The sequence below is a fragment of the Adiantum capillus-veneris genome, chromosome 1 (assembly GCF_014529385.1).
Source record: "Adiantum capillus-veneris isolate H3 chromosome 1, ASM1452938v2, whole genome shotgun sequence".
NCBI classification, from domain to species: Eukaryota; Viridiplantae; Streptophyta; class Polypodiopsida; order Polypodiales; family Pteridaceae; genus Adiantum; species Adiantum capillus-veneris.
Genome location: NC_140931.1, coordinates 101352983 through 101367669, shown reverse-complemented (window position 1 = coordinate 101367669; position 14687 = coordinate 101352983). Strand labels below are relative to the sequence as shown.

Below are 14687 nucleotides of genomic sequence, written 5' to 3'. Positions count from 1 at the left end.
CCCCCCCCTTTCAAAAAAAAGAAAAGAAAAGCACAAAATCCCAATCGCATCCCTACCACATCTTATGCTAGCAACACCCCTAAGAGAGAGAGAGAGAGAGAGAGAGAGAGAGAGAGAGTCCTCACACGCATGTTTCTCACCTAGTGCAAGAGCAAGAATTTCAAGGGTGGTCTTACATGCAACAACACCTCTATGCGTGCTCTAAGAGAGGGAGCTTTGATGATTGGAGAGAGAGAGAGAGAGAGAGAGAGAGAGCTTCAAATTTTGCTTCTAAGTCTTAACGACGTCTTTAAAAGATTCTTGATATTTTTTTTGAAATGGGTGCTTTACTCCTCTACTCTCTCTCTCTTTATTTTATCCATTACTTCCTGAGATGCTCTCTGAGATTCCTTCTCTCCTCTCAAATGACACTTCACTACCCTTATAAAAGGGTTATTCGGATTCGAACCTCCTCCAACCTAACAAACACATAGGGCCTGGTGTATAAATGCAAAAATACAAATCATGCCTTCGCATCTGCCCGTCAACTCTGCTTGATGCATCAGCATACGCTCCCCTTCTCTCTCCTTCGCATGCTGCAATTGGGATACGCTTCCCTTTTGCGCCGCAATTGGGTTACGGTGCCACTCTTGCTTCTCTGTGCATCTGCCAAGATTCGCTCTGATTTTCTTTTTTGAAAATTGTAGCAGCTACTTGGCATTATTATGTAGGGTACTCTACTTGCACTACAAAATGAGCGTTTGTGAGGTTTGATAACTTGTAAGACAATCCAAGTGCAAATTAAAGTGACAAGGCCTTTCCATAAGACTTCATATTTTTGCAGCTTATAGGTTACTAGTACGGTCGACCGCCTTCGGCCTTCGGCGGCCTCTCTCTCTCTCTCTCTCTCTCTCTCTCTCTCTCTCTCTCTCTCTCTCTCTCGCGTGCACACGGGATTCTCTCAATTTTGGAGTTTAGCATTCATGTCGCAGATTTTGACACATATAAAGGGCTCCCCCTTCTGCCATATTATGTTAGTTTAGATGATTTATAGAATAAATAATATCTAGAGAGGGGTAATCTGCAGAAAGGGTGACCATGGAGTGTAGTCAGTGCTCTAGTTGAAGAAGGTACCTCGTGAGTGTGTTTACGCTGAGTTTCTGCCTTGTGCTTGTTGTCGCTACTCTTTGGGACATATGTGTGTGTGTGTGTGTGTGTGGTGTTGAGGAATGAAGGCAAGGCATCTTCAACCTTGAATCATTGCAGCACAAGCGATTTCTTTTTGCTTGAGGTCTCATGATCCATCATCATCAGACCCTTCGTGAGTGCTGTAACCTGGTTTGAATTGCCTCTTTTCTCTTGAGATATGGCCATGGTAAACACTCACAAGCCAACATACACAAAAATCATGTAGCTCAAACCATGATGTCATCTATGCATATTATATGGGCATCTTGGATCTTCCCAATTCTACTACTTTGGTGGGGCCCAAGGTGAGGCGAAGGACCCCCTCAACTATCATGGTAGATAATGGTCCAGAAGTAGTCATGGCCCAACACAACGGGGGCGGCCAGGGCGGCATATCAGGCCAGAACAAGGACAAACCGAAAGGATGCAAGTCACAAATTGAGAAAGAATTGGTGAAGATTATTAGCACAATATCCTTGAATAAGAGAATGCTGGAGGAAGCAAAGGCACCCTCAGGGCCTCTGGATGATGGCAATGGGGATAGGTTCTATCAAGCTCTCAAAAAAATGCTCTCGTAAAGAGTGGAAGTACATGATGCACTCACCATTGCGGTCCCTCTTGCTCTGATCAAAGAGATGACTCGTAGAGCTTGCTAAATCTATGTTGATCTTCGGATTCATGGGTAGGGTGTCTGCCAAAGCCAAACTTGTCAATTGGTTTCATAGATCCAACGGCCTAAATCAAGGTTGGATATATTTCTAACGCTCAATATCTAGAAAAAGGCTTCTTTTTGGTGCAATTCAGCAACGAGATGATATTGGCCAAAAGCCCATTGTTTCTCAAACAGTCATTGATGTGCATGTTCCCTTGGGATCCCTCATTTGAATCCCATGATGCTTTCTAGGATATGTGCCCAGTGTGGGTGGAATTCATCAACCTCCCATTGTGGCTGAGAAGCAACTTGAAAGACCTGGTAGCAGCCCTCAGTACCCCTTTGTTTGTTCCATCAAGTAGAGAACCAGATACTGCCGCCAATAAGGTGTGTATTTGGTGGGATCTCACAAAGTCCCAGCCCAAGAATCTAGTAGTAAATGCGGAGGCCGGTCTTAAGGTCATTCTGTTGAAATTTGGCATCTTCTTAGTTGCTTGCTTTAAGTCTAACAAATTCGGGCACTTTGCTAGGTTGTGTTCTGTTGCCTTGGCCACAGCCCCAGGCCCGGTAGTTGGTGAAAAGTCACTCCGACAATGCTCCAGAAGGAAACTGAAATAGGGACTCCTCCACTGAATATAATGAAAAGGCACGAGAAGAAGGGTATTCTAATATAAGCAAAGAGAAACCATAAAGAATTCAAAGAAGCCAGTCGAAGCCCATCATAGCAATGAAAAGACCACCCTTAGTTACCTCTTCACATCCACCGCCCAGGAAAAACCGACATCCCCAGTGTTTCAGAGGATTGTTTTATCACCCACATTTAGTAAAAAAGATGAAGGATGGCAGCAAATCTCCAACATCTCATGCAAGCGGTTCAAATGCTAGGTGCGGGTGGCTGGATGGATGAAAGAAGCCCTGCCAGATATTCCCACAACCCCCTTCCTCTATAATAATATCTTTGAGATTCTTTGGGATGCCAACTTGAAAAACCTCAAGGTAATTGACGAGAATGGGAAAGGACCTATGCAGGAGGTCAGCAGAAAAGAGGGCACAAAAGAAGAGTTCCTAGAGGTGGAGGAGTTTGTACCCCTCTCTTAGTAATGGAAGAGTTTGTTCTCCATGGAACTTGAAGGGGCTTAAATCCCAGAAGAAGAACTCCCTCTTATGGGGGGAAGTAAAAAAAGGCAAGGAAATCAGTTGGGCTATCCAGGAGCATCACCTCAATGCTACAAGCAAAAGAAACCAAGCACTGGGGAAGAAGCTTGTCTTCTACGAAGAAGTTGTTGATGGGAACATTAGAGAATCCTCTCTTTTGTGGACACCAAAGGTGGTGGTCAATCATCCCTCTGGGAGAGCTCTAGGTGTAAAGATCAAGTAAGGAGATCAACATATTACCATCATAAACGTATATGGACCTTGATTGGCAAAGGAAAGACCAAAGCAATGGGAGCAACTTGAAAGGCATCCATGTTGAAGAGGGATGGCTCCTGGTGGGAGACTTTAATATGGTGGAGGAGAAAGGATTGAACAGGATCATCGAACATGTTGGATAAATCCAAATGGCTTAGCTTGTGCGAGAAGTGGGCATTAGTGGACATGTGGAGGTGGGCCCTTGGAATAGCACGGTAGGGTTCATGTACACTAGTTTGTAATATGCCAGCATGGCATCTTGGCTGGATCGATGCTATTGTTCTCATCAAGCCGATTGGCTGCCATCATTGCTTGAAATGAAGGTGGTGACTTCATAGTGCCTATCGGATCACCTGTCGCCGCTGTAAGCATGAAATTTTTAAAAAACAAAGGAGAAGATCATTGCCTCCTCCAAGGGTCTAAGAAGTTCCTTACAACAAGGGTCTCACCTTTTCAAATTTTAATCAGGAGGAGCTAGAAGCAGCTCGCTGATGAAGTAGAGCTATTAATCTCTAAAGGAAAAACAAAGAATCTGCCTTTGAAGATGAGCATAAAAGGTGGCTTGAAGCTAAGTATGACTTGACCGAACAACAACTCGAGGAGGTGAGGAGGGCCAGAATATTGTCCAAAGAAACCTACCTCCAACTGGAGGAGGCTAATCAAGCTCACTTCTTCAAAGACCTCAAAGTTAAGAGAAATTGGGGCCTTGTCTACTCTCTCACCTATGGGGAAGGAAATGATTGTAAGGACCTAGATGAAATGGCTCAAATGATGCTTGATCACTTATGACAGATCATAGGTCAACCCGAGGCCTACTCTCGGGAAGTGGAAGGAGCGAGAGCTACTCTTCTTGGAAGTGTAAAAAATACAATTTCCCAATCAACACCAAACTTTTGGAGAAGGCGTTCAGCGAGGAGGAGTGCTCTTGCACGTTGCAAGATTTAGTCAAAGAGAAGTCCCCTAGTTGGGACGATATGACTATTGAGTTTTTCAAAGAATTCTGGGGTGATCTTAAGTCCCCAATCACACAAATGGCTAACCAAGCCCTGGTCAATGGAGTTCTTGATTTAAGAATTAAAAGGAGCCTCATCAAACCTATCACCAAAAAAATTTGTTGCTCCCAACGTAAACATTCGCGTCCCATCACTGTGATGTCAATGGCCTATAATGTCATTGCTAAAACCGTATCCCTTAGGCTCTCTCCCCTCCTAGACAAAGTCATCACTCCCCACCATCATGAAGTTATAAAGGGAAGTTCAATTTATGATAACATTCTGGTAGCAATGGTCAGCATAGAGTATGCAACATTCACTAAGCAAGAGTGTATTTTGCTATAGTTGGATTTAGATAAAGCTTATGAAACGATCACTTGGTCATTTATCAAAGATGTCATGAAATCGTTGGCTTTGGGCCGCGGATGTGCCAGTTGATTAGAATCCTTGGGGTTGGTAGCTAATCTGAGCTTTGTTCAATGAGATAATTGTGGATGCATTCGAGGTCAAAAGATCAATCAAGTAGGGTTGCCCACTATCCCCATGTTCGTCATTGGATTTGGTGACATTTCTTGAAGACAATGCTGTAAGAGGGGAGATTCAAGGGTTGTCCCTACCTAACAACAACCAAGTTTTGGCAAAGTTGTTTTGCGGATGATTCCCTTTTCTTCTTCAAAACTTGCCCCCAAATAATTAGGAAGGCTGTGTAGATTGTGCAATGTATGCCAGTGCGTCAGGGTCAAAGTGTAGTATTGAAAATCAAGATTGAGAGTCACTCTCAGAGAACTACTCGTTCAATCCGTAAGGAGTAAGATGCGAAGGTGGGAGTATGTGCTTCTCCCTTTCCCGAGTAGGGTGAAAGTGGTCAATTTTTTAATGTTCCTTACATGCCTTCAATAGTTTGCTCCTAAGGTTAGCCAAATGCAATTGCAAAGAGTTCTTGAAATCGGTAAATATATTCTTATGGAAAAACAACACTAAAGAGTTGTCACCCTAGCATTGGGCAGGATGGGAATCGATTGCGAGACTTGTAGAGAAAGGTGGTATTGCGATGCTTAACCCTAGTCCTCATGTGGAGGCCCAATGTGCCAAGTTTGTGGTAGCAATCACGAAGCAAGACCAGGCATGGCCTATCATGACAAAGGCCATGATGGACAATGCCAAGGCGTGCTCGTAAGGTGGCCAATGTAAAGGGCTTCATATGCATGACAAGTTGATTGCCCCTCAGTGGTCTAACTTGAAACTTGGGGGCACAATAGGCGAGCTATTTTGGAAATGCAAAAGAGGCCTTGGAATGGGGAGAAACAACAAGGTACTTTCACAACTCTATAACTCTTTGGTCCCCTTGACTACCTAAGGCAACAAGCATCCTTCTAAACCCATTCTGGAGGGAAGTTGCATGAAAGATCAATAACAAAGGGCTACGCCGACTGGGCCAGTTTTGGGATAGCAACAACAGTAGTTGGAAAGGAACAGACCAATTGGCCTCCCATTGCCACCTAAGTGGGACTAAAAGATTGTTGGTGGCCAATAAAGCTTTAGAATGGCTAGATAGTTGTTATCTGCCTACCTGCGAGCCCAAGTTCAAGTGGAAAGCATGGCGGTGGCCCACAAACAAACATTTTCTTAAGCCGTAAACCAAGGATGTGTACAACACCATGATGGCCTCGACGGATTGGTTTCCCCCCTTGAACAAGCAGTGGGGCAAGCAATGGCTGGAATCAAGATGTGTGATAATCGTGAAGAACATCAGGTACCAACAATGGCCACTTAGGATGAAGGTCTTTCTATGGAAGGCTCTATGGGGAGCCTTATCTACTAGTGTGAAGGTTCTAGACATAAGTATTGGTCCAGGTAGATGCTTGCAGTGGAGAATGGCTAGTGAGTGCCTCCCTCACTTATCCGACGACCTGTAGCTTGGCAGGAAAGATTTGCAATTGGCTTTAAAAGACCTGGAAGATAGGGTTCTTCAAGAACGATCTATTCATGGGTATGAAGATGTTTAAGAGCCAAGCGCTACTAATCAGCATGCAAATTGTTAGATTTTTCTACTTCAAACACGTATGGAAGTCTAGGAACTGTCGGGTCTTCGAGAATGCCTTGAAAACAACTAGGTTCACGGAGATTATACAAGAAAGCAGGGAAGCGATTGTCGTCATCGGGAAACGGATGGAACATGGAAATTGGTGCACCAATGACTGGTTAGTATCTAGGTCTTTGCTCGGGCCGAGGCTTGCTCCATGTTCAACCAAGTTTCCCTCTGGTGTCTTTTTCAGTGTCGTGGGGTGGCTCCTTGTCAGTCGATGTATCTATGGTTGCTATGAGACGCCATGGCTCGACATGAGCATGAGTAGAACTTGTGATTTTTGCTTTAAACAAAGAAAATAATAAATAGTAATTAAACATAATAAATTACAAGTCTTTAACCTTTGACATTCTTTTCCATCAACACAACAAAATTAGTGAACTTTTAGGTAAGCCAAAGAGAAGAGGCATTGCTATGGTTTTGCCCTTTGGGCAATTTACTTCGGCTAGGTTTAGGGGGAGCTAATTCAAATCCTTTTGGTAAGATGAGCACGACACTGACATTCAGTCCTCCATTTTTATCATTTGTGAATACTTATTTTATCCATGTGTCGTAAGGAATCTCAACAATTGTCTCGAATATAGTATTGGAAAAAACATATTGTGATACCTCAAGATCAACAATTTACTTGGGTACATGACAATTGACCCACATAGTAAGAACCGTGGCCAGAAAATATAGAGACGATTACCAAAATATCCCTGAAATTTGTGGAAATTCCTAAAATACCCCTAAAATTTCAAAAATTCCAAGCATACCCTTGCATCATTTTGGGATGGATTTGCCCCTATCTTTGCATAGTCTAATGTTTATGACAATGGAGATCTATCATTGAGAGTCTTAGACAAAGTTATTCACCATGAGCTCATAAATAGAGGCATTTTTGTTCAAAAAAGATGAACAGTTTCATGTGAAGAGGGCCTCAATACCAATTAAAACCCTAGCTCTATCAACTGCTAATGAGGAGGACCAATCTTCCTATGAAGAGTTGCAAAAAAAAATGTTTTTAGAGATGTTATGAGGTTGATTAGGGGAATTTTGGGAATTTTTACAAAATTGAAGGGCATTTTGGGAATTTTTGGCCAAGTATGTGGCCCTCAATTATTTTTATTTTGGAAACAAGGAGAATCTTGTGAGATTCTCTCTCTATCTTCTCTCAGGTTTTAAAGAAAACTTAGGCATCTCAGTCCACAATTGCATGGCAGTCCACGTGTTTGGTGGATATCTTGCAATTGTACTAGTTGGGTGGTCTCTCTCTCTCTCTCTCTCTCTCTCTCTCTCTCCCCCCCCCCCCGACACATCGTCTGTAGAGGTGATAGGGAAGCATCACGTCTACGTGCTAGTATGGGGGCTGTTGGGAACTGGTGTGGAGGCACAACATAGCAATTGTAGGTGATAGATAGGAGAGGACCAATTTTGGCATGAGTGAACGTCATGCCTGCAAATCGGTATGGCGACTTTTGGGAGATGGGTAGAGGCAATAACATGCAAAGGGTGGTGACTCAAGAGGTGGAGATTATCCCAGGCTGAGGCGGAGATGGAGTGGGAGTTGGAGGCAAAGGAGGTGGTGCCTTCTTGTTTTTGGGGGTTGAGGGAATCTTTAGAGTATTCAATTTTCTTTTAAAGGCTTGTATGTGTAAAATATGAGGGCTACATTGGGAATTTTTGAAATTTGGGGGTATGGCGGGAATTTCACAAATTACAGGGGTATTTTGGTAATTTTCTCATACATTAAAAACTAAGCTCTTCTTTTAGATAAATAATGCACACACGATCGTAATAGGACGGACGGAGCGCTGATTGATACAGAGACGTCAAACTATGGTGAGTGCTCCCCCACGCAGAAAGAGGAGGAGGGGGAGAAGGCGTTCCTCAGGGGGGTAGATCGTGCACAGTTGCAGAGTACTTTGATGATGATGATGGCAATCCAACGCACTGCATTGTAGGAAGACAAACAGGCAGAGGAAATGTCTCATGAAAAGCCTCGTTTTGGTATTGAAGTGTTGTGCTCAAGAAAGAAATCTCCAGTTAGGGCGTGCCCTACATGCTGACATTGCTAGACGTGGATTGCTTTGCAGTAATGTCTTCATTGGCGGTGCCCTCGTCAACATGTATGCCAAATGTGGTGCAATTGCAGCAGCCAGAGAAGTTTTTGACTTTGTTCCTTTAAAAAATGTCATTCTCTGGACTTCCCTCATTGCAGGTTACACCCAACTTGGACTTGGCGAGGAAGCACTCACATGTTTTGATGAGTTGTGGGTTAGTGGCCTTTCCCCGGATGAAGCCACGTATGCTTGCATTTTGACAGCCTGTGGCAGCATAGGAGCCATTGAGAAGGGCCAAGAAATACATGCTCACATTAATAGAGATGAGTTGCTCAAGAAACATGTGGTGGTGGGTACTGCCATAGTGGACATGTATGCCAAATGCGGTCTGCTTGAAAATGCACAGAAAGTCTTTGATGAACTTTATGTTCGAAATGTGGTCTCATGGACCGCTCTTATCACAGGGTATGTCCAACACGAGAATGGGGAGAAAGCATTACTTTGCTTTCAAAAAATGCAGGGTGAGGGCTTGTTTCCAAATGACTCTACCTTCCCTTGCATTCTAAAAGCATGCGGGATGGTTAGAGACTCCAGCAAGGGCTGTGAAGTACATGCCGAAATCGTGAAAAGAGGTTTATTGGAAAGGGATATTGTGATAGCCAATGCATTAGTTGACATGTATGCCAAGTGTGGTGAGCTCTTGAAGGCACGAGGCATTTTTGACGAGCTTCCAGGTCCTGATGTTATTTCATGGAGCACACTTATTTCTGGATACACTCAACACTTGCATGATGAACAAGCGCTGTGCTGTTTTGAGTCAATGAAACTTAAGGGCCCTTCTCCAAACACAATTGCATGCGTGTGCATTTTGAAGGCTTGCAGTAATTTAGGTGCTCCTCAGAGAGGAAAAGAAGTACATGGTGAGATTTTGATGAAAGCCTTCATAGAAAAGGATCCAGTGGTTGGTAATGCTTTGGTGGATATGTATGCCACTTGTGGTATGCTTGAGGAAGCACAAGTTGTGTTCAACTTTCTACAAGTTAGGGACATGGTTTCTTGGAACGTACTTCTAGAATGCTACGGTCAGCTTGGGGAGGATGACGCTCTTTTCAAGTTCTTTGACAAAATGGTAGCAGAAAAAAATGAACCAGACGTGTTTTCCTTCACTATTGTGCTTAATGCATGCTGCCACAAGGGTCTTCTAGACGAGGGCCGAATGTGTTTTGAGGTTATGAGCAGCTACTTCGGAATCATGCCTGATTTAGAGCACCACATATGCATGATTGATCTTTATGGGCGTGCGGGTGACTTAGATAAGGCGATAACAATAAGTGAGGAGATGCCATTTTTGGCTAACCTTTCTGTGTGGCATAATATGCTAGGTGCTTGTCAGAAATGGGGAAGTAGGGAGCTTGGCAGGTGGGCTTTTGAACATGCGCTGCAGCTGGATTACTTTGACCCTGCAGCTTATGTGTACATGAGTAACATATGTGCAGGTTCGGGAAGTTGTGGCTGAAACAAAATTGCCAAAGGCAATGTAGCATTTATGGCTTTTACAAAAACTCGACTGTTTTTTCAAATCCTGCATCAAGCTAATTCTTCCAGCAAGAAGTGTGGAAAACATGCCGAGGGCTCTACTCATCTGTTCCTGTTGTAGGTACATATGCCATTGCTATCTTTTAAATGCAAGGCTTTTCCATTAAGTACAACTACCCCCAAAGGAGATATTATGCCAGGTTTGCCACAGACAGCCAGAGACGGAGGAGTATTATATCTATCAGTGCGCTGCATACTCGGAGATCCATGGGCATTTTCATTGCTTATTTAGAGAGGGCTTTGGCTCAAGAGGATTCATATAGAGGTAGATCACAACTTTTTATAGAGGGACTACTTGGGATGGCCCACCACATGTTACCAAGTCACACCCATCCTTCTTGATCGAGCCATATAGCTTGGCCGCTCACAATGCCCGAGGATGCGAGGATTTTCATATCGTAAATGAGCTCTACATTGGAGGCTATGGAGGGTCGTTGAATCACATCGAGCACGGCCCTCTTTAGAGAGCTGACTATGGAGACATTGAGGCCATACTGCAAAGCTCCATGAGAGAGTTTATCGGATGGTCACCATTGTATAATTTCTCCATTGTACACCTCATTAGCCCTCATGTGATTGTGCCCCTCTCCGTATGTTTTTGAGATGATGTATTATGCGATGTTGATGTAGGGTAGGCTTACATACATACCTCCCGCTCTAGGTACTCTCATATATTTTATTTTAATGTTCCCCAAACATCGTACTAGAGTCACACATGGATGTAACTTTGGTTTCATAGGTCATTTTGGCCTTTTGAAGATGTTAATGTAACATTTCATTTCTCTCTCTCTCTCTCTCTCTCTCTCTCTCTCTCTCTCTCTCTTCGTAACTTGGTAACTTTGTAGCCTTGTAATTTGTAATTTCCGTACTCAGACATGGTATCAGATTCACCAATTGTAACTTTTTGGTCTCATAGGTCATTTTGGCCTTTTGAAGACGTTAATATAACATTTCATTTCATTTCTCTCTCTCTCTCTCTCTCTCTCTCTCTCTCTCTCTCTCTCTCTGTGTGTGTGTAGTAATCCCTAAGTATCACACAACATTATTAGAGCAGAATTGGCCATTCCATCTATGCTAGTGGAGGCTATTTTCTAGACAGTTTGCCTCATTAAGAGGATGAGGGAGATGCCATCAGATAGACTCACATGCATGGCCTTCGAGGCCTCGTGACAGATTTCATACTCAAGCAAGCATGAGTCTTGGTACTTGTAGGTGAGGTGGTTTAGATCACATGGACTAGATATGGATAGATAACCACCCTTCCAATATGACTTGAACTCCATAATTGTACATATCTATTCACAAACAAAAGAGCATTTTTATGAATCCAAATAGTTCACAAAATCAATATCAAAAATTTTCAAGTTGGCAATGCAAAACATGATCCCCATAAAAAAGACTATCAGGTAAATAGAATTCTTCTCGAAGTCTTCATATACAAGCACACATCAAACTACGATGGATAGGAGGAGCATAAAGCTGGACAATTTAGAAAAAGATGAGGAAGAGCTTCCACAGAAGATCGGGATTTGACACATATCAGAGGTAATATTCCTTTGCAAAGCTTAAGGCTGAAAGGAAGAGCGTCAGCCATACACTTTCATACGAAAGCCTGAGCAGATAAAGGAAGGCCCTTCAACCATACCGTCAAGGTCGCTGGTCGGGGGGGAGTCAATCTGGACCCTACGTCCACTGTCGATTACTGACAGTAATTTGACCATGCATCGTTCGATTGACGACACATCAGCTGTCATAATATCCGTGCATGACAAGTCAGCGTTCAACTGTCTGCAGGCCAGTAAACGGTTTCCAAGTCAGCCGTCAGAATTCTAGATCATCATTGCCAATCATTGCTTCGCAACTCAGCAACAAGAACGAGTAGCCCCATAATCATTGCTTCTCCATTCAACCACTGCAGGGCACGTCACCTCATGGAATTACTTCCAATTGCCAGGTCACCCTCACCTACTCTTCTGCTGTCGCCTTGTGAGAAGACACTACCTGCTGCAGCATCTATATTGCTTGCTTCCCCTCCCAATGACCTTGACGGTCGGGACCATTCCCATAATATTGACTCCCACCATGGCTCCTGGCCTTCGTCGGTTGCCATGGGTCGTCAATATTATGGAGAACTGTCACTAAATGACCATTCTCTACTCCATACCTTCATCAAGCATGGGTGCGCACATGCTAAGATGACATGTGGTGTGCGCGTATGGTGCACGTGTCAATGCAAGGGACTTGCCGATACACTGTGTGCGAGCTACAAATGGCTGCAAACACACAACCAGATTAATCTAGCAAGCTCAAGAGAGCAAGGGTGTGTCATTCATCGCCCTATGCTCGCCTTCGTGGAGGATTCTTCGCCACGAAGAAGGAAGAGCTACTGTCGTGCCAATAAGAAAAAGGTAAGAGTGATCGTCGATGAAAGGCGCACTCTAACTGGAATATTCAAGGGATTAGTTGGCTAAACATGGGTGTCCAAGTGTGAATGGATCAAGCTCATATAAAAGTCAATTAAACCTAAAATTCACTCATTCTCTCAATTGTGCAATTGAAGAGTGCTCTTTCTCCATCTCCATCTTCTTCTTCTTCATGTCCTTGTGTGTGTGTGTATGCGTGAGAGAGAGAGAGAGAGTGTGTGCGATCGAGCATTGCGGCGGCACGACGACGGCGAGGTGGTTGAGCGCGGCATAGCGGCGTCTCTCTCTTCTTCGCGGCGAGGAATCCTCCACGATAGCAAGCGTAGAGCGGTGAGTGACAGACCATCGCCCTCTTTGAGCTTACTAGTTTAAGCTTGTTGTGTGCTTGAAGCCATTTGTGGCTCGCACACAGTGTACTGGCAAGTTCTTTGCATCGACACGTGCGATCGACGCGCACATTTTTGACGTCGTTGCCAGGAAATGCCATACACTAAGCTTGAATGGCACTCTGTGCTTCTTTTGTGGTGCAATTTCAATTATAAGAAAGATAGGGAAGGAAGGTGTGTGTGTTGAAAAGAAGGATTTTGTGTTGATACTGTGTATTTCTTTGTTAATGAAGTTTTGAAAGGTTACTATGTTTTCTCTGTCATAAGGTATTAGTATTAAAGTTGTTAGTTATGTGTAATGTAAATTACAGTAAGAAGGAAGTAGATCTGTGAGAGCTAATGAAGTGTATTAGTGTGTAACAGTAGGTGTATTAGTTGTAAGTAGGTAGGTAGAGTGTGTGTGCGCTCGCGCGCAGGCCGCGGCGACCTTATCCAAATAAAAAATAAAAAAATTAAAGGTAGGACTGGTATCGGGGATATCTCCCAGACCCAAGCCCAAGCTCACGTTCAGGCTCAGGCCTCAATCGCCCTTTAAAATTACGTATTTTAGCTTCACACGTAGCTAAAAATTGACTTTTTTAAGGACCAACGGAGCTTCAGGTGACCGAACGTTGTACTGTAAAGCAGACCGCGATCCTCTGAGTGATACGCTCATTTTGAGCTATCACACACTCTAATAAAAAAAAACCGATCATTAAAAAACGAGTAAAAACGGACGCTTAAAAAAGTAAGCGATTAACCTTCGAGGTTATTCGCCGACGCTTGTAGGGTGTCAAAGGCACATGCATCTGCGCTTTGGTCGTGTGCTAGAGACGGAGCAACTAGAGAGAATTTCGACTCACGTGAATTCTCAATATCCACCTACCTTAAGTTCCGGGCCCTCGGTAGGGACCCAAGGTAATACAAACCAAGACCCGAACATAGCGGCTAGTAACTCTTCCTCTAACTACGACGTCATGGAGGGTTTCCCAATGCCTAGTCCCGATAGTTCAAGCGAAGACATGAATGCCATGGGTCCACGGTCCGGACCGAGCGTGCTTAGCCGCTTGAAGGAAACCTTTAGTAGAGCAACTCGCTCCGAACATGGAGCTAATGATGTAAATGAGGGGGGTGGGGAAGTAAATTCTCCATTCATGACCAACGTAGACTCTATGCCCTTAGAGAATGTGCATGTGAATACTTCATTCACTGCACCTCCTGACTCTTCAGAGTTATTTCCCTCCGAGGTCATATTACCCGATGGTAGAAGCCTTGCCGAAGTGCAAGAGGTTGAGCGATATATCACTGCGGCTGGGGAAAAGGAAGCCGAGAGCTTACGCAAGGCGGAGCAACAAAGAGAGTTAAAATTGAAAGCTCCTATGTCAATATCTTTGTTAGGAGAGCAATCGAGTGCTCCTAACTTAGCAACCGCTAAAGACCAACCCCTAGAAAGCAACATTGCATCTAGTTCAAAGGACACCCCTAGCACCTCAATTCTAAATGGAGCGTTCTTAAACGAGAACTGGGAGTACAAACTATAAAACAAAAACTCTAACCGACCTATACATAGGTCACACCTATCACATGGGTTGGTTAGATGTCCTACAATCCACAATGGGTGCTACTAGTGTGGAGGATCAACAACAAAGATTTTGTGAGGTCATCCATAGGGTGATTGAGTTAAAGAGACAGAACAAGGGGATTAACATGCCTTCAACGGGTCTCATGAGATTCTTGGATATAGGGAAGGCTAAACAACCGGCCTTATCGCAAATAGAGGACTCCCTCGGTAAGTCCGATGGATCCCCCATATGTTGTTTCGCCAAGGGTTTCAGTGTAATCTGAGCCCACAAGTGATAGCTTTACCTTTCCAAGTCTAGCTCATCTTTCCCTTGATGACACCACGGCTACCATGCCTACCCCAATGATGGGCATGCCAAGAAACACGCCA

At 43.9% G+C, this 14687-nt stretch overlaps 1 protein-coding gene across 1 annotated transcript; it reads left to right on the top strand.

Moving 5' to 3' along the window:
* Positions 1-8081: 8081 nt before the first annotated feature.
* LOC147465271 (pentatricopeptide repeat-containing protein At2g13600-like) lies at positions 8082-10734 on the top strand. The gene has a single exon (XM_086519216.1). It carries the CDS (start codon positions 8282-8284, stop codon positions 9866-9868), a length of 1587 nt encoding a protein of 528 aa, XP_086375342.1. The 5' UTR covers positions 8082-8281; the 3' UTR covers positions 9869-10734.
* The last annotated feature ends 3953 nt before the right edge of the window (positions 10735-14687 follow it).